The sequence below is a fragment of the Palaemon carinicauda genome, chromosome 42, assembly GCF_036898095.1.
Source record: "Palaemon carinicauda isolate YSFRI2023 chromosome 42, ASM3689809v2, whole genome shotgun sequence".
In the NCBI taxonomy this organism is placed as follows: Eukaryota; Metazoa; Arthropoda; class Malacostraca; order Decapoda; family Palaemonidae; genus Palaemon; species Palaemon carinicauda.
This window is the reverse complement of record NC_090766.1, coordinates 5,911,719-5,936,128: the sequence shown is the minus strand read 5'-3', so window position 1 is coordinate 5,936,128 and position 24,410 is coordinate 5,911,719. Positions and strand designations below refer to the sequence as shown.

At 42.2% G+C, this 24,410-nt stretch overlaps 1 protein-coding gene across 1 annotated transcript in view; it reads right to left on the bottom strand.

The window, feature by feature from the left end:
• Positions 1 to 22,404, bottom strand: part of LOC137632744 (uncharacterized) — a 39,636-nt gene extending 17,232 nt beyond the window's left edge. The window contains exons 1-8 of the mRNA XM_068364821.1: positions 22,267 to 22,404; positions 18,173 to 19,271; positions 17,061 to 17,154; positions 14,066 to 14,135; positions 5,498 to 5,690; positions 4,944 to 5,033; positions 3,652 to 3,854; positions 3,281 to 3,420 (exon numbers count right to left, since the gene is read on the bottom strand). Of these exons, the coding sequence (XP_068220922.1) occupies positions 3,281 to 3,420; positions 3,652 to 3,854; positions 4,944 to 5,033; positions 5,498 to 5,690; positions 14,066 to 14,135; positions 17,061 to 17,154; positions 18,173 to 19,271; positions 22,267 to 22,402 (2,025 nt within the window). The 5' untranslated portion in view covers positions 22,403 to 22,404. The remainder of the gene's footprint in view (positions 1 to 3,280; positions 3,421 to 3,651; positions 3,855 to 4,943; positions 5,034 to 5,497; positions 5,691 to 14,065; positions 14,136 to 17,060; positions 17,155 to 18,172; positions 19,272 to 22,266) is intronic.
• Positions 22,405 to 24,410: the final 2,006 nt, after the last annotated feature.

Below are 24,410 nucleotides of genomic sequence, written 5' to 3'. Positions count from 1 at the left end.
ACTTCATGTCTAAGTAGGGAGACTGGTTTAAGGGAGCTAAAGGGAATACCAACTGCTCAAATAAGGTCAAGTTAAATCAGGGCAAGAATGTGGATTCTCCTCAAGGTTTTGGTAATAGGAAGCCATCTTTATAGGACTTTTCCTTGACAAGTAAGGGAAAATAGAATGATTTTGCACTTATTAAAGTTGCAAGTTCCTGAACAACATGCATGAAGTTGGGTGTCTTTTTGCCACCAATTTTAGCTTCCAGGGTAAATTTGCCCTTAGGATCAAGGACTATACTTCCCTATGTTGGCCGTGCAGTCACAATCCCAGACTCTTCACCTAATTTACCCACTCAACCTGAGGCTGTTGCTATACTACAGATGATATGCTGCCCAAAAGGAGAATTCTCAGAGTGGAGATGGCAGATATCAAAGCCACAATCACCAGTTTATACTGTAGTAAGGGGGGGGGGGGCAGGTTGATGACATGATTTACCAACTTGTGCCACAACAGGAGACAAATTTCAAAGAGGTATGCATACAAGTGGTGAAAGACAAAATGGCTCGTAAAAGAACCTACAAATATAGCAAATGCGTGCACAGTGACAACAACCTCTTCTCAGTATAGTGCGAGTATGGTCACATGTGGGATCTTCTATTTCAGTTCTTCTGAGAGGAAGATATTAACATAGGAAAGGAGAAGAATAAAGAAAGCAATAGTGGGATATTTCTACAAGATCTAGACTCTAATGAAAGGACTCACATTATCCTTTTAGTCCTGCTCAACAGAATTTTTTATTAGTACCCTCAAAAAGTGAAGAACAGACAAGCTAGATCGTCATGCTTCCTGCTTCCATTGCGACAGATAGAACATCCTTACCTGGCTGGTAATATCCCTGTCTGGTGGAGACTGTTCAACCGAGTTGACACATGCATACAGCAACTGTCTCCTAAAGAGACGAGGATCATCGATACCATCCAGGCATGTAATCAGGTTCATTATCTGTACTAGAAGCTAGAAAATTTCAAAAGTGATACCCCGGTAGTAACCAAGATAACCTCGGGCCAATTCAGGGGACACGTCTTGTCGAGGAACTACCGAGTTAGGTACCTTCATAAAAATCGGCCTGAAATTTTTCACTTTGCTCTGAACTTCTTTATCTTGTCGAGGAACTACCGAGTTAGGTACCTTCATAAAAATCGGCCTGAAATTTTTCACTTTGCTCTGAACTTCTTTATCTTGTCGAGGAACTACCGAGTTAGGTACCTTCATAAAAATCGGCCTGAAATTTTTCACTTTGCTCTGAACTTCTTTACGTTCTTTCCTTGAGCGAGAGCAATGAGCTGAAAAATCTGTGATCTCGACTATTGAGCCTGTCATAATGAATCTGTGATATCGATGGTTTGGATCTGTTCGAAGAAAAAGAATTATTATGGGAAGCGCTTACGCTTAAGGGCAGAATAATATGGAGGGGGGGGGGGTCAGACCTTCATTTCTGATGTAAGGCTTGATCCCTAGAGCAGTTAAGGCTCCACAACCTTTTTCTTGTCAGAATTCTGAAAATTAGAAGTTTCTTGTTTCCTGGCTGTTTTTACAAGCCTAGGAACTAGTTTGACCCTTGGTTGTAGAGCCAAACCTGCAATTCAGAATTAGTGAACGTCCTGACATTACCTGAAAAAAGGATCCTGCTTTATGGAATCTGCGGATCCCTTCTGTCTTAAGAAAGTATGTCTAAGAGCCCTCGGTGTAAGAGGAATGTCTGATTCACTATGCGAGCGAACTGGAGAATAATGAGAGCCCTCTAAGAGAGCTGCCTCTGTTAAAAGAGAGACACATTTATCCTCGGTAACATGACTCGGAGTCTATACGAGAAGACACCTTGAACTACCGGGAGATTTTTGTAAAGTAGAGAAATCCCCTTGCTCTAAAATATCTGAAAAAGAAAAGCATCGATCACTCGGCACACTCGTTGGGGGAGAGTGAGAGAGAGACCTGTTCCTACTCGCATGGTCAGGTACTAATGATGCTTGTAACATATCGTGATGCCAAAGAATCTCTTATCACTATGGGTCAAATCAGGCTCATAATGTTTTATAGGAGACAATATATCAATAAAATTAATGTTGTGCTCAACAAAACCGCCATTCTTGGTTACTGGGGCCTTAGAAAACTCCGATAAAGAAGGATCTGAGAGGGAAATATGTATCACTAGAGAGGGCTTCTGTTTGTTCCTTTCAAAAGTGGAAGAAGCAGGAGGAGAATGATCTCTCTTAGGTGCCGCCTTGTGATGAACACCATACAGTACTTCTTCCACTGAGAGGGCTGCCAATCATGCAAAAATCACGAGTTAAAGAATACGACCACCGCTTACTACGGCAACTTGGAGACAAAATATGAGGATCTACCTCGACCTGGTTCATGAGGGTACCACAAGAGCTACCTTCAAGGCCAGGGAAAGTACGCATACTACCTTGAGCACTACTCATAATCTCAAGTACACAAGGAAGGAAAGGTACAAAGGTTAGGAACAACATAGGGTGGAGAGAGATCGTGGCAGATGTCGGTTCTCTACGACAACCAGGAGAAAAGTGAACAGCCTCGATGAGGTTGCAGCGCTTGCCTGCAGCATGGGTGAACAGCTGATAATTACAAAAAGTTACCAGCATCCCAAGAATTGTTTCTTTCTGGTAGTAGCCAAATAACTTAAGAGTAAACCCTTATAAATGACGAGAGTTTGTATTCACATAGGAGCAAACACATTTTCATCACTTGGTCATATAGCTCCAATCAAAATTTCACACGATCATTTAAACTCTTATAGCCAGCCCTGTTTCAACTTAACGGTCTGACTTAGCTCCTCAATAATAATACAATTATTCAGAAGTAAGGTTGTACAAAATAATTTTGGAAACAAAGATCTGATCAAGTTTTGGTACTGTAGGTAATATAGCATAAGGTTTTATGAGACTCATTTCTAGGAGTAGACCTCTCAAATTGTAAAATTTTGTTTTTACCTACACAAAGGGGGATGTAGAGAAGTTTGGTCTCCTATCCACAATTTCTATTGAGTTAAACTAATAATACTTGATTTATTAATTTATATAAACATTAAATATCTTTGAATTGTTGATATTTCAAGTTATAATGAACATAGCTATTTAAACTAGATCACTAAGCTACATGAAAATATTTCTCACAAAATTATTTATGTTAGCAAATTACGAATACTGTAAAGTATTTAATTTTTCACTGTTAAACTTTAAATCTTTTTAAAAATTAAATTTCTTTGTCTCACCTGACAGGCATCACGGCCTCCTTCCACAAAACCAGCACACAAGAACACTTCTGTAATGGGCTGGAAGTAGGAATCGTCACAGTCACTGTTTGACCAGACAGGCAGCTGTGCCTCCCGAAGAGTGGCACTTTCACGTCCACCTAACATGCAGGAATTTGCAAGGTGAGATATTAATATTATAACAAAATAATTATACTTATTAATATTGTAACAAAAGAATTAGTGTGATAAATAAGTTACCAGTAAACCTAAAGTATGTCTTACACAACCACAGGTATTTTACCGAATGAAGAATATTTTACATGCATTATATTTGCATTCTACAACTTAGGCCATATTTCATATATATTAAAAGTCCTTTGAATTCTCACCATAATAGGTGGATCCCCAGCCTATGACAGACGGTGTCTGCCCGACCATACTATTCAATGGCTGTCTTGCCATACTGTCTGTTGGCAGACACACAGGCAGAATATATTCAGAGAAGTTGACTTTTCGATCCAGTTTGATGAGTGCGACATCATTGTAGAACCCGTGAGCCTTGAAATCTGGATGTGGTTGAATGCTAGTCACCCTGTTTAGGAATGTGAAGATAGATTTATACTGTTTTAACTTTCATAAATAAAATGCAGTTTCTGCAATATACAGATTCACAAAGAAAGTTAAAAATTTTCATGGACTACATCTCCATTGCAAAGCTGCTGTTTTTTAGCGATATATTTTTAATAAATATGCATTTGCTATGGTACTGATTTTATTTATTTCCCTAACAAGAAAAGAGTTCTTATTATATATTGTTTTACTAGTTGCAAAACAAAACTGCATTCTGATATAAAGTTGTGGCAACCTATTGGAAACATCCTTCACACATATACAGTATGTTGGACGTGAGTTTGAGACCCGATCAAGTTTCATGGTTTCTAATAGTGTCTACAACCTCGCTATCCTTGTGAGCTAGGGACAGGGAATTTGTGGAAGCCTATATGTCACCAGCAGCTATTGCTTGGTCCTCCTCAGCCTTCGCTTCATGGAGAGGGGGCTTGGGTGCTGATCATTTGTATACAGTATAGGGTCAGTCCTTAGGGCATTGTCCTATCACTTTCCTCCGCAATTCATGAGTGACCTTTAAACCTTTACCATTTACGTATTTGCCTCAGAGGGGGTAGAGCAGTAAGAGCACCTCATACGATGCAGTGTAGGCATTGCTCAAGGGTCTTTGAGGTGTTCCTTCAGCCCATAAATGCATTTTTTTATATCTATTTTTCTTTCGTTTCTGCTTCCTTTTTGCCATATTGCCATCAAATGTCTTTCAACTTTTATTTTACAGTTGTACTTGTGTATTGAATGGCCTTAAAGGCCTCAGTACCAAGCTCTTTTATTAGAGCAAAAACATTTTTGCTTTTTTTATCAAGTTTTGAAAATGAAATAAAATAATTGCCTGTCTTAAAAAGGTGTAGGTCCCAATTAAATCTAGTTAAAATTCTGTAACTACAAGTTTAAGAACTTAATTTAGAGAGGTTTAATTTTCTTTAATGATTTATATTTTGTTTGCCAGGCTACCTAGAAATTAACCAAAATTATAAATTTTTTTTGCTTGCACAGCAACTTCTGATAATTTTGTCAGTGTTATACAGTAAATTGAAAATACTATTCTCCAACTAACCTGTAGGTCTGAGGATTTGAAATGAAATCATCACTTTCACTGAAGATGTTGTGATCTCCAAGCCTCACACTAAACTGTTGTGGATTGAACCTGCAGGAAAAAAGAAGATACTACTTAGAGCTCCCTGGAACAGAAGTTTCTTTATTACGTCGTTATTTAACTCTTTTACCCCCAGGCTATTTGGAAATTTCCAACCCTTAACCCCCAGGGGGTTATTTTTTCCCAGCACATTTTGAAGTATATTTTTTTAAATTGCTCTAACACCCTCAATTTTTGTCATAGAGAGGTCAGGTTGGTCTCATTCTCTTGGAAAATGCCTGAATTTTCTCAAAAAATTATAAAAAATATGAAAAAAAAATTTTTATAGCATTTTTTTGCAAGGACGTACCGGTACGTCCATGGGGGTAAAGGGATGGCTTTTGTGAAACGTACCAGTACGTCCTTTGGGGGTAAAAGGGTTAAGAATGGTTTCATGTTTAATGAAAAAGTTGTGAAACCTCTCAAAACCTGACGGTCAACTGAAACTTCAAAGCCTAGCTTTTAGTCCCACTCACGTCTTTCCTCTGGAATCTTTGGTGCAATGAGCAGCTGTAAGGATGTACTCGCTAGATATCAAAGAGCCTCCACACCAAAATTCTGTCTTCTTTGGACCATGTAGCCATATGGCTGCCATCCAAGGCCACTGCCCTCGACGGGATTCTACACCGCCTACCACACGGAATGTAGGTATCTTGGGTACGCCACATTCTGTTAAAAAAGGAAGGATCCTTAGTCAAGTAACATTTCCATCATTGCTTTAATGAAAGGAGAACATAGAAGTCATGTACAGTACTACACAATATATAAATATTTTGTATGAAAATCAACATCTAAAGATTTTGGACATGCTCACTTATTTAAAATGTCATAATTTATTAATCAATCATTAAGTATTTTGATATGGTCTATATGAATGGTATAGTAACAAAATTATTCTGTAGTTGGTGTACTTCTTCCCTGGAAATTTGGTAGAAAGCAAAATGACAAATTTCGTAGATAATTTGTATTTTTCCTACCATACAAACCTTAGCTATTTACATGGGGTATTATTTTGGCGGAGCTGAAATGACGAGCCATTAAATTTTAACGAGGGTTAACTACCCCCTCGCTAGTTAGCGGGGGGTAGGGAAGGGGTAGCTAGCTACCCCTCCCCCCCTCACACACTGTGAATAGCTCAATTCACTTAAAGGTAGGACTTGACTTAGGGGTCAGGGCTGGCGGGTAACATTTGCGTAAATAGCTAAGGTTTGTATGGTAGGAAAAATACAAATTATCCACGAAATTTGTCATTTGTTCCGTAACCTAATACAAACCACGCTATTTACATGGGGTGATTTACCCTTAGGAAGGGCGGAAAGTCCCCAGCCTTCTGGCTTCGGCTTTACCCGTGGACTCCAATTCCGAGTTGTAGAACTCAAGGAACGGGAGCCCCTAACCCTCACACGTTGTTATGTTTGACCATCGTGCGGCCTACTAGGATGTGTGTGAAGGAGAATAACGTGACTCGTCCTAGGAAGTTGACCTGGAGTTCTTATGTGGAACTCTAGGCTAGGACGTTCCCAATACCACCTCGTCAGGGTATGGGAGACGCGACAGTATTAAGGCTAATACTAGGAGCACAAGGAAACATGGTTTACCTGCAGAGGTTGAGGTCAGCTGCGCAAAGACCTGGATGCTGCTATCCCCAAGAGAGGGGAGAATGAAGAAAGAAGTAAGGGCCAGACATACTCTTTCATACACGCAGACTAAAACCGGGTAACAATGCCCTCAACCTTCTTCTACTTGTCCAATAAGGAGCCTGAGGTTAGACCAGCTGTTGTGCAGCCACCACAGGACCGATAGAAAACGTATCGAGGTTCCTGTGGGTCAAGTCTTGCAGGTAGTGGGCTGTGAACATCGTCTGACGTTTCCAGACCCCAGCTTGTAGAACCTGCGTCACAGAGAAGTTTCTCTTGAAGGCCAGGGAAGTAGCAACACCCCTGATGTCGTGAGCTCTGGGACGACGTGACGGAGGAGAGTCGGGATTCAAGGTGCTGCTTATCACCTTGCGAATCCATGAAGAGATGGAGTTCTTGGTGACCCTCCTCTTTGTCCTCCTGTGCTCACAAACAAAGCTTGCACATGAGGACGGGCTGCAGCTGTTCTTTTGAGGTAGTGCCTCAGACTCCTGACTGGGCACAGTAACAGATGGTCAGGGTCACTTGTTACAGAACGTAGACTCTTTACCTTGAAGGAATCGAATCTTGGATCCGACACCCCAGGGTTTTGAGTCTTAGCAATGAACTCAGGGACGAACCTGAACGTTACCTACCCCCATCCCCTTGAATGGGCAACGTCGTAGGAGAGACCATGTGAAGTTCACTTACTCGTTTGGCCGAGGCCAACGCGAGTAGGAACACCGTCTTCCACGTTAGGTGGCGATCAGACGTCTGGCGTAATGGTTCAAAGGGAGCTCTTTTCAGAGCCCTGAGCACTTGAACCACGTTCCAAGGAGGGGGTCTGACTTCCGACTGGGGGCAAGTAAGCTCGTACAGTAGTTGCGTATGAATAGAGAAAGTTCCAACGAAGAGGAAATATCCACTCCTTTCAGCCTGAAGGCTAAGCTTAAGGCTGAGTGATAGCCTTTCACCACCGAGACCGAAAGGCGCATTTCCTCCCGAAGATATACAAAGAACTCCGCTATTGTTGGAATAGTGGCATCGAGCGGAGAGAAACCCCTTCCACGACACCAACCACAAAAGACTTTCCACTTCGCCTGGTAGACGTTGGCAGAGGATTCTCGCAGGTGCCGAGACATCCTGTCCGCAACCTGTTGAGAAAATCCTCTCTCCGTGAGGAGTCGCTGGATAGTCTCCAGGCGTGATGCCGAAGCGAAGCTACGGCCTTGTGGAAGATGTTGCAATGTGGTTGTCTGAGTAGCTCGTGACGTGGAGGGAGTTCTCTTGGGGGTTCCGTTAGGAGTTGCAGAAGGTCCGGGAACCATTCCGCATGATGCCATAGCGGAGCTATGAGAGTCATGGAGAGGTTGACCGATAGGTTGGCCTTGCTGAGCACCCTTCTCATCAGACAAAAAGGTGGGAAGGCGTAAACGTCCATGTTGTCCCACCTGTGTTGAAATGCATCCTGCCAGAAAGCCTTGGGGTCCGGGACTGGAGAGCAGTAAAGGGGCAGCCTGAAATTCAAGGCTGTCGAAAACAGGTCTACAGTCGGAAAACCCAACAAAGTCAGGACTTTGTTGGCTATCTGAGGATCCAAAGACCACTCGGTACTCACTATCTGCGTCGCCCTGCTGAGGCTGTCGGCGAGGACATTCCTCTTGCCAGGAATGAAGCGAGCTGACAGTGAGATCGAGCGGGCTTCGGACCATCTCAGAATCTCTACTGCAAGATGGGATAGCTGTTGCGAGAAGGTACCTCCCTGCTTGTTGATATAAGCCACTACTGTGGTGTTGTCGCTCATCACCACCACGGAGTGGCCCGCCAGGGTTTGTTGGAACTGTTGAAGAGCCAGAAAAACGGCCTTCAATTCTAGCAGGTTGATGTGGAGGCACCTTTCCGACTCTGACCAAAGGCCTGAGGCTCTTTGGTTCAGAATGTGGGCCCCCCACCCTTGATTTGACGCGTCCGTAAACAGAGTCAAATCTGGGGGGAGGACGAGGAGATCTGCTCCCTTCCGTAGGTTCTCGTCGTCCAGCCACCATCGAAGATCCGCCTGTTCCAAAGGTCCTATGGGAACTAGGAAGTCCGGGGAATCGTTTCCCTGATTCCATCGTGACTTCAGCCGCCACTGAAGGGATCTCATCCTGAGGCGGCTGTTTAGAACAAGACGAACCAAAGATGATAGATGGCCTAAGAGACGTAACCACAGTTGGGCTGGAAGCTCTCCTCGTCTGAAGAAAGGTTCTGCTACCTTCCTCAGCCTTGCTATCCTTTCGTCTGATGGAAAGGCTTTGTGGAGAATCGTGTCTAGTTTCATGCCTAGGTATACCAGTTTCTTCGTAGGGCGCAGAGAGGACTACTCGAGATTTACCAAGATCCCTAGATCTTGGCAAACTTCCAGAAGCCTGTCTCGGTGTCGCAGAAGGGTCGACTCCGAGTCTGCCAGGATTAGCCAGTCGTCCAGATAACGAATGAGACAGATGCCGTTCCTGTGAGCCCACGACGAGATCAGAGTGAACACCTTGGTGAACACCTGGGGTGCCGTGGAGAGACCGAAACACAGCACCTTGAACTGGTAGGTCTCGCCGTCTAGGCTGAATCTTAAGTACTTCCTGGAAGACGGATAGATGGGGATCTGGAAGTACGCGTCCTTCAAATCCAGAGTGCACATAAAATCTTGTGGTCTCACTGCAAGTCTGACCATGTCCGCTGTCTCCATACTGAAACGAGTTTGTACAACAAACTTGTTTAGTGCTGAGAGGTCGATGACCGGTCTCCAGCCTCCAGACGCCTTCTTTACAAGAAAGAGTCGACTGAAGAAGCCTGGGGAGCCGTCGTCGACCTCCTGGAGAGTATCCTTCTTGAGCATGGTCTCGACTTCTGCCCGGAGGGCCAACCCCTTTGCCGATCCCAAGGCATAGGAGTTCAACGACACTGGATTCGCTGTCAGGGGAGGTAGAGATGTGAACGGGACGCGATACCCTTGACCGATCACAGAGACCGTGCAAGGGTCGGCCCCGAGTTGCTGCCACCTCTGCACGCAACTTTTTAGGCATCCCCCCCACAGGTGGACACGCGGGGGGACTGCCCCTCCTAGTGTTTGCGACCTTTGCCGCTTCCTCTAGGAGTTCTACCTCCCTTAGAGGACTTGCCGCGTTTCTTGTCTTTCGGCTGAAAGGACTGCGGCTTAGACACGCTTGCCTTAGCTGCCGGAGCCTACTTAGTTGTCTGGCGAGGCTGCTGTTGACGTTGTTGTTGAGAGGCTGGAGGTTTATAGGGCCGAGATGTCAGGGCCCTTCGGAGGAGAGAGTCCTGGTTCGATCTCCTCCACCTCTCAGCCGACTGCTCCATGTCACGAGGCTCCAGTAACTCCCCTCCAAAAATAGAAGAGTGCCTGAGCCTGCTGACGTCTGCAGTGGGGATCTTCGGATGGAACCTCTCGGACACTGAATCGCGTCTTTTGAGGATCAAGTTGGCCCACAGGTTAGTGACCTGGTGGGCTAGAAACTCAATAGAGCGAGTGCCCGAGAGGAGGAAGGTCTCCAAAGCTTTCCTATTGCTCTCCTTGGACAGATCCTCGGATCGCAATAGGATACCCAGAGACCCAAGCCAGAGATCAAGCCACGAAGTTGCCTCCATGGCATTCTTCGCGACTTTTTCCAGGTTTTGGGTCTCTGACGCCGCAAACGTCACCTGCCGGGTAGAGAGCTTCTCGAAAGAAGTTCCCTTTGCTAGTTCTTCCACGGAATGATGGAGTGGAAGAGACATGCAAGACTCCCCGTCGATCTCGAAATACCTCCTCTGTTGGACTAGAGGAGGTGGGAGGAGTCTGAACCCGGCAGAAGAACGTCCTGAGGAGGCCAGACCGGAGAGTTGAGCTTTGACCTTGTCTTAGGCGCCTTTCACCCCTTTAGACCAGGGCAAAGCCGCACTAGTCTTGGGGGGCTTCTGGACACCAAAGACCTCGTCAAGCACGGTGTCTTTCCCCTCGCGAGGGGCTGTCTCCGGGTCCTTGATTTTGTTGAGCTCCCTCATCAATCCAAGGACCTGCCAGAACGCATATTCTGACTCGCTGTGCTCTCCTCTTGGTGGACTGGCAGCTAAGTCTCCCATCCCCAAGAGGTCTTCTTGGGGAGAAACGTGGACGTCCTCCCCAGGGATAGCTGGCTCTTGACGAATCCTCGATGAAGATTTTGGAACAGTCTTAGTGTCCTTCGATTCCCTCCTGGGAGGAAAGTAGGACTCCAACACAGACGCCCGAGGAGGAACCTCCTCCCGTGCAACCCCTCCTCTATCCGGAGAAAATTCTCCCCTTGGTGCCAAGGGAGAATTCTCCGAGTTAGAGGAATCCCCCGAGGACGAGATAAACTCATCTACAGGAGGGGGTGGAGCTGCAGAGGTTGGAGAAGGGGTCCGCCTGATGGGGTTCCTGGAGACCAGCTTTTCCCGGGGAGGAGTCACCACGAAGCCCACTCCTTTCCTTTTCTTCAACGGTGGAGAACCCGTCACAGGGTCCCGTCCCTGATCAGTGCTGGAAGGCTTAATAGCCTGGACCACAGCATTGATCATGTGGCGGAACCATGGTAGACAGGTAACTGACGCTGTGTCAGCAATCCCCGATGGAGAAAAGGGGATCTCGCGACCCTTAGGAGTGGACACCACGGGGCCTTCCTGAAAAGAAAAAGATGATTGCCTAGACCTCTCTGCCAATCTTTCTTGTTCTGCCGTTGTCCTCCTCTTGCGCGGAGGTGAATCCTGGGAACGCCTCCCAGGAGGAGCGTCCTGCTGAGGATCCTTGCGATCCGTATGACCCACACGGGCGGGAGCGATGCCGCGCCCGGGAGAGCTCGTGAAAAAAGTTTCGCGCGCGGGCGAGGTAGCGCGATGGCGCGTAGGCGAGCGTCTTGTGGGTGAGCGTTCGCGCGTAGGAGAATGGCGGACATAGGACCGCGAATGATGGCGCGCAGGTGATTGGTGCGCAGTTGAACACGCGTGGGAGCGCGCAGGTGAATGGCGCGCAGGAGAGTATGCACGAGGTCGAGTAGGAGAGAGTGCATATGAACGCGTAGGAGAACGTTCCAGAAAATGAGCTGGCGAGTGGGCGTGCGACCTCTTCGGAGAGCGCTGGTGATGGTGGGAGGGAGAGAGATGTCTCCTAGAAGACTTGATCTCCCTCAACTGGTGGCGCGCAGATCTGTCAGTGATTGGGGCGCATGAAGGGGAGGCCCCTTCTTTAGAGCCTGCAGGCCCCACAGCGTGTTGGCGTGAAGGGCGAGCTGTAGGAGATCGTGGGCGTGTGTGCGCCAAACTTAAGAGGCGCTCAGAAATCGAAGGGCGCGCAGGGGCAACTGGGAGTGCAGGAATCGACGAGTGAGGCAAAGGTGAACCCTTGCGAGCGTCTGAATCAGAAGATCTTGAGGGCGCTGGCGAGCGTGGGCGCGCAGGGCGTGCAACAGGCACAGGCACTAGTGCGTGCTTGCGCGCGCGCAGGAGAGTGATGGTGCGCAGTGCGCCCATCAGGAAGTTGTTGCTTCTCAGGCTGGGGGCGCCCTAAGGAGCGCTGGCGAGCAGGGGAGCTCTGGTGAGTAGGAGATCGCTGGCGCGTTGGAAGGCGTTGTACCTTCTCTGGATGTCCAGGAGAGCGCTGGCGCGCAGGAGATCGCTGGCCCGTTGGTCCTTCACAGGCTGAAGAGCGCGCCCATAAAGGCGCTGGCGAGCAGGAGATCGCTGGCGCGTTGGGGAGCGTTGATCATCCTCAAGATGAAGAGAGCGCCCAGGGGCGCGCTGGCGAGCAGGAGAGCGCTGGCGAACAGGAGATCGTTGACGAGTAGGTGACGAAGATGACCTACGCTCAACTGCATGCAAGCGCGCAGGTGCGCGCACAGGGGCCAGGGACTTAACCCCAGAGTCCTTTTCTCCCGATGGGGACGGTGCCTGTAGGATTACAGGTGACGGCAGCACTGAAGATCTGGCAGGAGTAGGGGATCGTGAACGATGCGCAGAGAGGTCAAGGGATGTTGTAGGTATGACCTTCTCCTGACGAGGTAGTTCCTCCGCAGGGGGAGGAGAAGGAGACCCAAAGAGGCACCTCTTCACCCCTTTATAGGGAGAAGGGAGCCCCCTCTCTCGAAGAGGCCTACGGGCCTTATGTCGAATGCGACCCCTGGGTAAGGAGTCAGGGTCATCGGTCCTTCAAAGAGGTGTCTCTGAAAGCGCGCTACCCCGGGGGGGGAGACGAGCTCGCAGGAGAGACCGGAGGACCCACCTTTCCCTCCGAAGGCTGCGCGGAAGGGAGAGGTGAGTCTTCAGCAACATCCGAGGCAGCAGGATCAAGGATTTGACTTGACACGTCAGAAGGGACAGTCAAAACAGCGTCGACAATGTCTGAAGGATAAACCTCCGGAATTACCGGCGACTGTTTGACTGCAGCCCCCAGCTGCAACAAGTCAAACAGGCCTTCCTTGGAGGAAGTGCCCTTAAGCCCCAAGGAAGCCCAAAGCTGAAATAAACCATGGTTAGATACCGTACAGTCAAATTCATCAAAATATAAAATATCCTCCCCCGGTGGAGGAGAGGGAACAACCTCGCTAAGGGAGGCCACGCCCTCTCCACCACCCCGAGGTTGGCAAAAACCACTAGGGCCTGCGATCTCACTCGGCGGTTTCACAGGTGAAGCCGAACGAGGGAGACCTTCGGAGGAGGTTCGGGCGGCGCTAGGGGAGTCCCTAGAGACCTCCTTCTTCAAAGTCACCTTCGAAGGAGATCGGTCTCTCTTGGGTTTCTTCTTGCGCCTACGGCCGAACTTCTCCCACTGGGAGGCAGACCACTCCCTGCACTCACTACACACATTTTCCTTGTCACACCGTTGACCTCGGCAAAGGGGGGCAAAGGGCGTGAGGATCCGTATCCATAGAGGACATAAAAGTCCCGCACGGGCGATTAGGAAGTCCAGGGCAAGTACGCATTGTTAGAGTCGAGGCCAACTTCACACACAAACTGTTCAAAGAGAAAGCAGATTAAAGGCTGTCAAGCGAGGGCGAGAGCAGAAACGTCTGATCATCACCCGAGCCAAAAGTGAATTGAGCTATTCACAGTGTGTGAGGGGGTGGAGGGATAGCTAGCTACCCCTTCCCTACCCCCCGCTAACTAGCGAAGGGGTAGTTAACCCTCGTTAAAATTTAAAGGCTCGTCATTTCAGCTCCGCCAAAATAATACCCCATGTAAATAGCGTGGTTTGTATTAGCTTACGGAACAATTGAAAGTTTAGAAGGAAGGAAGAAGGAAGATTTTATGTACTATACAAAGAAAGTATGATGAGTAAATGCAAAAATTCAGAGTAAATAATTACCTAAATGTAATTTATTGATATACTGTACTTGTTTTTAGAAAAGCAAAGGTCAAGTCGAACAACAGCAATGTTCTTACCAAAAGCAGAGTTCGTATCTACTTCAGCAATGGGCCGGATGGGTGGAGGTGGAGGAGTTGTACCAGCTACCTGTTTGCAAAAAATAAAGGTAATTTTTCTTGAATTAATGTACAGAAGCTGAATATCTCTTATTGTAACCTATGTATTTGTTAATATTAATAAAAATAAGATTTTTAAGCAGATTTTCTTTATGAAAAAATTACAGTTGTATCAAAACCAAACATGTTAGACAACAATGTGTTGAAACTACATTTAGACGATTTATGTCTGGCCACACAGGCCACCACCTTTCAAAAAGTTGAAACATATCTACCATGAGAAACAGAGAAGGCAATTGCAAACTCATGATCTTCTGGCCTGGCATAGAGCTAGAACATCACCACTTTCTAGTGTACCTACAGGTAACTGAGGATAGAACTTGTCATTTGCTACCTATCTGCAAAAGCTCTGAGGGAAGCTTGGCTCTTGCAATTCCCTGTTGAAAAAAACTAGCAGGAATCCAGTGGGGAGCCAATGCTCACACACTAAGAACAATTGCCTTAGCCCAGTGCTTTGCACCCCCAAGGGTATTGTGCACCATTATGGAGTAGATCATCGCATGGCAAGATATAGATCCCATGCTCAATGAGGCATGCAGTCACCACTTCCACCAATAACCACTACAAACTCGCTGGTACTCCCACCCAGATATCAGGAGGCATACAGCAAAAAAAATTAAAAGATCAAACAAATCTTAGACTCAAGACACTACATCCTCATGTGTCAGTTCCAAGTAGACTTAAAAAAAAGGGAAAAGCTTTGCCACTGTAGAGGGACTGCCAGCCCATATAACTGTGCCGAATGATAGAATGGACCAATGGAGGGACACTGATAGTAGACTACCCCTAACAGTGCATTATAGGACCCCAATGAAGAAATTGCTGATGGGGCGCCATTTCCTAGACATAATTGTTGCGCCCTCAACAAAGTTAGAGCTGGAGTGGTCAGAACAGGTGGAAATCTGGTCAAATGGGGGCTCAAAACTGACCAGTCAAGCGAATGTGGAGAAAATACCCAGACCATCAATCATATTCTCCAATCATGCCCACTGTCTCATAATTTAGACAACTTTGACTTAAGTGTCAATAAAAGAACGCTTCAATTGTTGGGTGTCTGTCATATTAAGCTATGATGATGACCATATTTAGTTATACTGAAAAGACGAGACTTTTTCTCTATAATTTTTCTTTTCATATACAGATTTGAAGTAGTTAATTTGCCAAAGTAAAAAAATACGTCTAAATATATTAACACCAAACATTAGTACACGTAGTGATATTTCCGATTTTTATTTTAAACATCCCAGAAAGGTACAGTATTCAAACTGATTTCTGAAAATGCACATTTTCATTCATATATCTTATGAAGATTTTCTATTTGATTAACTATTGAAATTATATTCACAGAGAAGGACTTGAGCTTTGGTTTAATGTTTTTCATAGCCTTTCCAAATCTGATGACTCCCTCTTCAGAGTCCACTTTTCAACATTTCTCTTAAAAGTACAAATCAAACCTAAAGATATATAGTTGCCCTAAAGTACTGTATGTGTGTTAAAATACATTATTTCAACAATGAGGGTTTATATCCTTAAGCAATAGATAACAACTGGAGCAAAGTTAGAATAGATAATAATGAAATGAAACAAGCAATGCAACTTCTTCTTTCCCATCGTTACCCTTACATTAAGGGGCCGGTTGCGTAATGCACAACTATAGTCCATTTCTTTTAGCGATGCATATTTGCACCGACTCGCGGCGGTGCCCTTTTAGCTCGGAAAAGTTTCTTGATCACTGATAGGTTAGAATTATCTTGTCCAACCAATCAGCGATCCGGAAACTTTTCCGAGTTAAAAGGGCACCGCTGCAAGTCGGTGCAAATATGCATCGCTAAAAGAAATGGACTATAGTCACCTTTAAATGGGACACAGAAAAGGACCTTTAATACCTAGTGAGCAGTAAAAACTATACCAACTGGTAGTCCCCAATAAAGGGCATAGGTTACAGTCATAAATATAGTACCTATTCTGATCGAAACTCAGCTGGTTTCATAATAAAAAATTCACCATTTCTTGAAACTAACCCTTAAGTCTTGCTAAGTGAACCTCTGCCACTGAAAAATGTACAACTTAGTACCATAGATTCCTCGACTCTTGATTCCAGAGTACTGTATCTTATTCTGAGTACAGAGTATTTCAGAAAAGCTACAGGCTTGCAACAAACATACAGTACTCTGTTACTTAAATACAAATTTATTCTATGTAAATAACTTATTCTAACTGTACAGTATTTTCTTTATATGTTATTTACTTATTTTCTTTTTTTAACAGTCAACTTATTCTGTGGGAGGCTGCTTTGCTAATTATGGCGGGTTTGGTTAAGTCCATGTGAATTATTCCTATAATAAGTAACAATAATAATAATAATATATGTTTGAGTTAGTTTTTAAACAGGATTTCTAAGGCCTCTATATGTAACAGTAATATTCACTTGATTATATCTTAATATTTACTACATTACTTCCAAAATATAAATGCCATGTTTTACTGCATGCTAAAGTTAAAGATTTGACTGTCAGAATCAATCTTTCGTTGCATTTTTTATTTTCTCTTATTCTTGCAACTTTATTCCAATGAAAGTTTGCATAACTTAATATACATTCAATGGAGGGGAATCTGGCAGCTCTAGCAAGCAGTAGTATATGTATATGTTCGATAAAAATTACACTGTACGTACTGTACTACAATTTGTCGATGCTAAAACTTATTGCTAATACACTACACTTTTTAACATTTTCCCAAATTGGACAAGAACTACACTTTGTTTTAATTCAATTAAATAATTTTTAACAACTATCTCTCTTGCAGAAAGACCATAGTGACAAAATATTAAATATCTTACGGATAGAGTATTATGGATAGCATGAGAAATTTCTTTCAAAGACGAGACACTACTTACTGGTGGTGGAGGAGTGAGAGGTGGCTTAGCAACAGCTGGAGGTCGAGTTGCAGATGATGGAGGGATGTTATTGTTATTGATGCTGTTTCCATTCCTTGAAAAAAACAAAAAAACAAAGCATACATTATTCCAGTCTACGTAGCTCTGTGTTTGAAAATATATTTTCAAATATATTTCAATGCAAGTGAAGGATTAAAGGAAATCCTGACCAAGTGTAACAACAAAATGTTGAGATTCAAGGCTACAGTATTGCACTGGGAATACTGGGAGAAATTATTACAGATAAGGAAGCAGTTGAGAAATGTGGTGTGCATAGGCAAGAATATAACATTAAGATGAGATAAGCTGTGTATGTGAAAAGAAAATAAAAGAATCAGTCAATTTAAAGAGCCAGATTTTGAAGAAATGTTATAACTGAGGACTTTGACAAGAAACCTCGAAAAATAAAAAAATTATGTAAAAACTTGATGATGATGATACATTGATAACAGTTCAGCCCAATTATTATCCACAGCTTGGAACAGTACCGGGGTAAGGTACTGTGTAAGAGATAGAAAGCCTTCAAATTCAAAATGAAATTTCAAGAGATTTGGAAAGACAGTTCTAGATGCCACAAAATTCTTAGGTTAAATGTTCTAAATGCCACAAAATTCTTAGGTTAAATGTTCTAAATGCCACAAAATTCTTAGGTTAAATATTCTGAAGATAAACCAAAAAGTGCAGATGTAATAACAGATAAATTATGGTATGGGCACAAGTGATTTCATTAGCTCCACAAAAATGGGCAGAAATTCTAATAAAAACTTTTAGAAATCTAAGGCATGAGCAATTTCATTAATGTCCAATGGATCCAAATGGCACAGGTTAAACCATAAATTTTTTTTGCGAGGAGTTATAAAAGTAGAATGCTGAGATGACTAGTCTTTTTCATGTGGTAGGGTCTCTAAAATAATGATGAAGTTATAGTGAGTAGTGTAATTAGACAGTAAAAATAGTTATTACTATGATTTATACGACCTAAATCTCAATCATGAGATTTTATACTATCATGGAAGTGTAACTAAGCAAGGGTTACACTTTGTAAATGAAGTAAGACTAATAAATATACTCACTCTCCTTGTCCAGCGGGACAACATACGCCCGGGACGAAAAGGCTCTTGAAGCACACCGATTTCCTCAGGTTGGTGAGATCTAGGATCAGGTCAGGGCAATCACTGAGGTCCTTACAGTATCCTCGCCCTCCGCCTGGTGTGGTGCAACTCCTGACTGCATCAGTCCTCTCTACCTGAGGGTTGCTGGTTTCGTCCGAGCTGCTGGGGAGGTCTATCACTATGCGTCCGTCACCAAATGATACTGCTGGTATAATAGTTTGCCCCACGGCGTTAGAAACCCTCTTTGCGATGGGGGCAAGTGCGTTGGTCAAGTTTTGTCCCAGGAATTGTCTGGAGAGAGCGTAAGCTGCGTTGTCCATCACTTTCGCAATGCCATTTCCACTTCCAGTCCCGCCATTTCCTTGGTTGTCTCGGTTTGGTTGAAATAGCTGAACTGGGTGATAAGAGTACTCAGCATTGTGAGGGTAGTCTGGGGAGTACTGCTGGTACTGTGGGTAGTCTTGGGGGTATAGGTTTGACCCAGTTTGTTCGTTGGTGTATTGAGAAACAACGTAGTCATGGTAGTCTTGGTTTGTGTAATAGTCTTGGTTAGGGGCAGAGGGGGAATTCAAACTACTTATTGCACCAGCCAAGTTGTTAATGCCATTGCTAATACCCCCTTGGATGTTGGTAGCAATTGTTTTGATGCGGCTATGTCTCTGTTCACCCAACACCCGCATGCCAAGTCGGTCAATACCCTTGGCTGTTGATTTTGACACGATTCGTGCACTCTTTTGAATGCCTGCCTCAATGACATCAATGCCCTTGTTAATGTAAGGAACAGCAGCATTACTTACATCAACTATTGTCTCCTCAATAGCAGGCATTACTTTGTTAGTCACAAACTGGGATGTCGCCTGCAAGCCTTCCGCCGTGCGAACTGCCACATGGTTGCCAGCCCTCAGTATGGCATTACCTACCGTGGGTGCCACATCTTCGGATATACGCTCTGCTGCATAACGCACCCTTGGCACAACATGCCTATCCAGTGTGGTACCCAGGGCAGATATGCCTTGATGGAAGGACTTCCCAACAGTGCGTAACATGCTATTGATAGCTGCTGCAGTATCAACATAACACAGAAATCTATTTGTTAGTAATATCTACAAGACAAACATATGGTCAGAGGTTCATGTTCACATCCATATATTGTACACTATGCTTGGACTTAGGATAAGAAATCTCATTTACACAATAAAACTATAAATAAAATATTTGATGAACTGACAAGACTTGATAAATTTCAACTCATTTTAGCTTATCTTCTTGCACACAGAAAGACACATCAAGGTTAATGTAGGGAATATACGACGGAGCCCCTAAGGAAAGAGTAGAGTTGTCTGACTTTATTTCATGCCTATGAGCTAAATTCTCATCACATTAACAGGATATGTGACAACTTGATATTCAGTTTTTTTACACTTATTCCTTCTTTTTTAATACATTAACTAATGTAACTTCAACAGTGAAATGTTAGAATTTCCATTTGTCTTATACTAGTATCAAATTTCCATGTAGCCAGCCCACTCCTTGATAGTCTTCAAGAAAATAGCATACTCTATTGCTTTCACCTCTCCACTAAGCTTTTTACCCCAAACTAATCTGACTGACATTTTGTTTTAAAGTTTCTACCTCCTTTTGATAAAGTTACTTTGGAGCTGTTAATGCAATAGCAGTGAGGGATAATTTCCCTCTGCCTGCTCCTACAGCTCCTATATTAACTTCCCAGATTCTAATCTTTTATCTATCGTCAGGCAGCAGCATCAAAGGCTCTTCCTCTGGCCCTCAACATCATAGCAGCCTTTATAAGTATCTCCATGTGAACCTTACTTGTACCTCATGATGATCATCACTTAGAAAGATAATTGGGCAATTCCAGTGTGAACGCGAGAGCCGTGCAACTGTATTTATATTTCGTCATACACATTTCCATTCGGTTAATGAATTGAAACTAATTGATGCTGCTAAACTATCCATAAAATATTCGCCATTTCAAGTGAAGCCTGATGCCATTTTGAAGCATTTCTCTTCAGCTAGATCTTGAGGTCGATAAATATTTTAATACAAAGTGACACCTTAAGCTAGAATGCCAAATGGTCTTTGACCAATATAACCTGGGAGCTTGCAACCTGTTTTTTTTAAACTTATATTATATACAGTATATCTATTGTAAATAAAATTATTTCTATTCATATCTTGCTTCACTTTTATATTTTCCTAATTTTGGACTCTGAAACCCTCAGGAAAGCTTAGACATTTAATTGAGAAATAACAAAGTCTGAATAAATAATCAAGAGCAATTTATTGATTATAACCTAAGAATAGAATGTAGAGACCCTGAAAAATTCTTTGGAAAATAATTTATTCTTTTGAACTTCCAGAATACCTCAAGTTGAGATCCGTGGGTAAGGGGATGTAATCTGAAGATTGTGTGGGTGGTCACTGATTATGGAAAGACAGCTGCCGGTATTCCTAGAGATATTTCAAGGATGCAAAGGATAGTTGGATTGAAAATATTTTGTAGCAAAGCTCAGTTTTCATACCACTTATATCAGCTATATTCTTCATTCAACATTTATGAGGCTTGGTCGTCTTCAGCAATAAAATAGTTGATGGTTAACAAAGATACTTTCTTAATGTCAAGACCATTGAGATGGGAAGCCAGTGTTCTTACTAAGGTCAGGCAGAATGGAAAGATGTTAAAAAGTTTCAAGTTTCTAACAATTCACAGATAAAAATGTTTGTTTTATGTGAAGATAAATGTCACTAACAGCTGGTATTATTGTAAGCAACTTCACTAATGACTGAGCATAGGCTTTCATCCAATTTCAGAACATGAACCTCTGAGACTAGTAAAACACAATAATACACTGAGGTCCTCCCTTAATTTTGTAATAGAAGATTGTTCCCAGTCAATCGAACCACTTGCTAGATTAAGCTTGGGGATTCCAGATACATAATGAAATTAATCTCTGGTCAGAGGACATTTTGAAATCTAATATCTATGCAGTAGACTATACTGTAGTAGATATGAATAATTTTCAGAATTGTATATATAAGTGGCCAAATAGTTGGAGAAGCACTAAAATTGTTTATCTTACAAATATCTTTAATTCAAATAATTTTCATGAGTTAATTAAATTAAGGGAGGACAATGCATGCAAAAGCAGTTTAATTGATCAGTAAATATGGCACAATCAGGCAGTAAATATAATCTACCTATCATTACAGTTCATAATTTTACTAAGCTATTTACCATGCACAATTACTAAGATATAGTAGACATAATATTTTTTATTGTGAACAATCCCACATAACTACTGTATATATGGCTTTCAATGTGTAACTAAGAATATATTTAGTTTTTTGGGCTAAAGCTTTAGAGACTAGGTGCTATGCTTGTAAGCCTTTTCTTCTGTAACAGAACTGGAAGCATTGGTGTTTGTATACAACATATATTACTTGTTTTGCAACTAATGTTTTATAATAAACTATTTCCAACAAATATATTTCTACAAGCAATTTACTTGCAAATGCCTGCTACATTGTTTGACACGCTACATCACAACATGCAGGACACTGTACACACTTTATTCTACATTTACGAATGTTTAAGCATCTCTTACTTCAACTATTTACATGATTTTACAAGTTTTAGGTGACAGTTCCACAATGGGTTAGGATGGCAACTATCAGTACAGACTTTTACTACCTTTAAAAAAACCCATTGGCGAGGTTTTATGATGTAGAGGGGCAAACCTCCTTGTCAATGTTGTCAAGTCCACAATGGTAATCAAAGTAGCAAAATGTCAGTTGATTATATATATAAAGATATTTCACAAATATAATTTTTGTTCTATGAAGAAAAGATTTAAATCAAAGAAATGTAAAAAGAAATTTAACTCAGAAATGACTGTAACTTCAGAAATGATATTCAAAGATAATAATTTTCAATAAATCACCGAAAATAATCCTTAATTAAATTCTCTCATTTACAACCTAATTACTCATCTTAAGTAATTGATAAAAATAACTCAATTCACTGATCTACTTACACAATTGCCTCTTATCTCTCCCCGGATCTGGATCGGGCTGAGGGTCGGGAGACGGATTGGCATCAGGAATACCCAGGCACATTCCCACGACTGCGCAGAGGACAACCAAGGACATTCCTACAGCCCATTTCCGCATTTCCTGCATAAAGGAAAAACAGGGAATAAGGGATATAATATGGAAATATATAAACACTTGTAAAAATAAGTGGTAGATGGAGATGGTTTGGGCATGCTCTTCGCACTCCCCAAGAGAGATTAGTTCATCAAACATTTAACTGGGCTCCTCAAAGCACTAGAAGAGTTGGAAGACCCTGGCCTTCATGGCTGAGGACTATGAAGTATGAGATAATGAATGGAGAAGTATTGAATTGAAAGCTCAAGATAGAGACGACTGGCAAAATCTAACAGAGGCCCTTTGCGTCAACAGGTGGAGGAGGAGATGATGATGATGAAAATAAATCATACATAGACTGTGAACATCCGATATGTGGTGTAAATAAAATTTCTTACAATTCATAAGGTTCAATATCATTAATTGTCACATTTCTAACTCCTTCAGAATCTAATTACTTGGCCAATTTATGGATAAATTCTTGTATGTCCTTATTAACATATTGCATATTTCTAATATGAAAAAAAAAATCTTTGTGAAATAAATCAATGAGCATTAAAAAAAAAAATCAAACCATTCTTCTCTAGTCTTGGGTATTGCAATAGCCTCTGTACCATGGTCTTCCAATGTCTTGGGTTAGAGTTCTCTTGCTTGAGGGTACACTTGGGCACACTATTCTATCTAATTTTTCTAACTCTTGTTTTAAAGTTTTTAAAGTTTATGTAGAAAATATTTTATTTTCATGTTGTTACTGTTCTTGAGATATTTTATTTTTCCTTGTTTCCTTTCCTCACTGGGCTATTTTCCCTGTTGGGGCCCCTGGGCTTATAGCATTCTCCTTTTCCAACTAAGGTTGTAGCTTAGCAAGTAATAATAATAATAATAATAATAATAATAATAATAATAGTAATAATAATAACAACTCTTTACAATTCAGCCTGGCAATATTTGCCCTATCCTTTGCCAGATTATCTGTAAAAAAGTTAAAGACTTATTACTAGAAAAAACTATTACAATAAAGATGAACAGGAAAAAATAAAAATCCCAGCATTTTTTCTTATGGTCTAAACCTCATAATCTAATCTATTATTCATATATTGCGAAAATACTGGATTAGGATGTGATCCATTTCAAAACCTGATCCGATCTTTGAAAAGCTCAAAATTTCACTGAAATCTGTATTAATAAAAGTTACATTTTACATCCGGATTAAGCTTCATTCTTCATTACATGCAATTTGCAGCATTATTAAATGGAAACTTTTGTCTTTAACACACACACATATACATATATATACATATATACATATATATATATATATATATATATATAACATACATATATTCACCAAACGTTCAGCTTGGCTCCACAAGGCACTAGAAGAGTTGGAAGACCCAGGCCTACATGGGTGAGGACATCGAAGCGCAAAGTAGGAGACGATGAATGGAGAAGTATTGATTTAAAAGCTCAAGATAAGAGACGACTGGTGAAATATAACCCAGGCCCTTTGCGTCAATAGGCGTAGGAGGATCTGATGATGATGATGAGGATATATATATATATATATATATATATATATATATATATATATATATATATATATATATATATATATGTATGTATGTATATATGTATATATGTATATGTGTAATAGTCACATATGAATATGTATATATATATATGTATATGTACAGTATATATATATATATATATATATATATATATATATATATATATATATACATACGCACATTGCAAGATTGTGTACCAGACAAGCTTTCGAAAAAAACCAGCAACTATTGGTGGTGAAAAGACTAAATGAAAAATGCGAGTGTACTTTTGTTTTCATTTTCCAGTCTCCTTCACGACTTTCTTTTATGGCGTTGGATACAAACAGTTCTCCCTCAGGGGCATTTTTTCCCATTTGCGAGAGCGAAAAAAATTACGTTCGTCATGTGCTATAATGGATCTTTGGCTGAAAGAAAATGAGAGAGGGAAACTTGTTTTTTTTTTTTTTTTTTTTAACGATTAA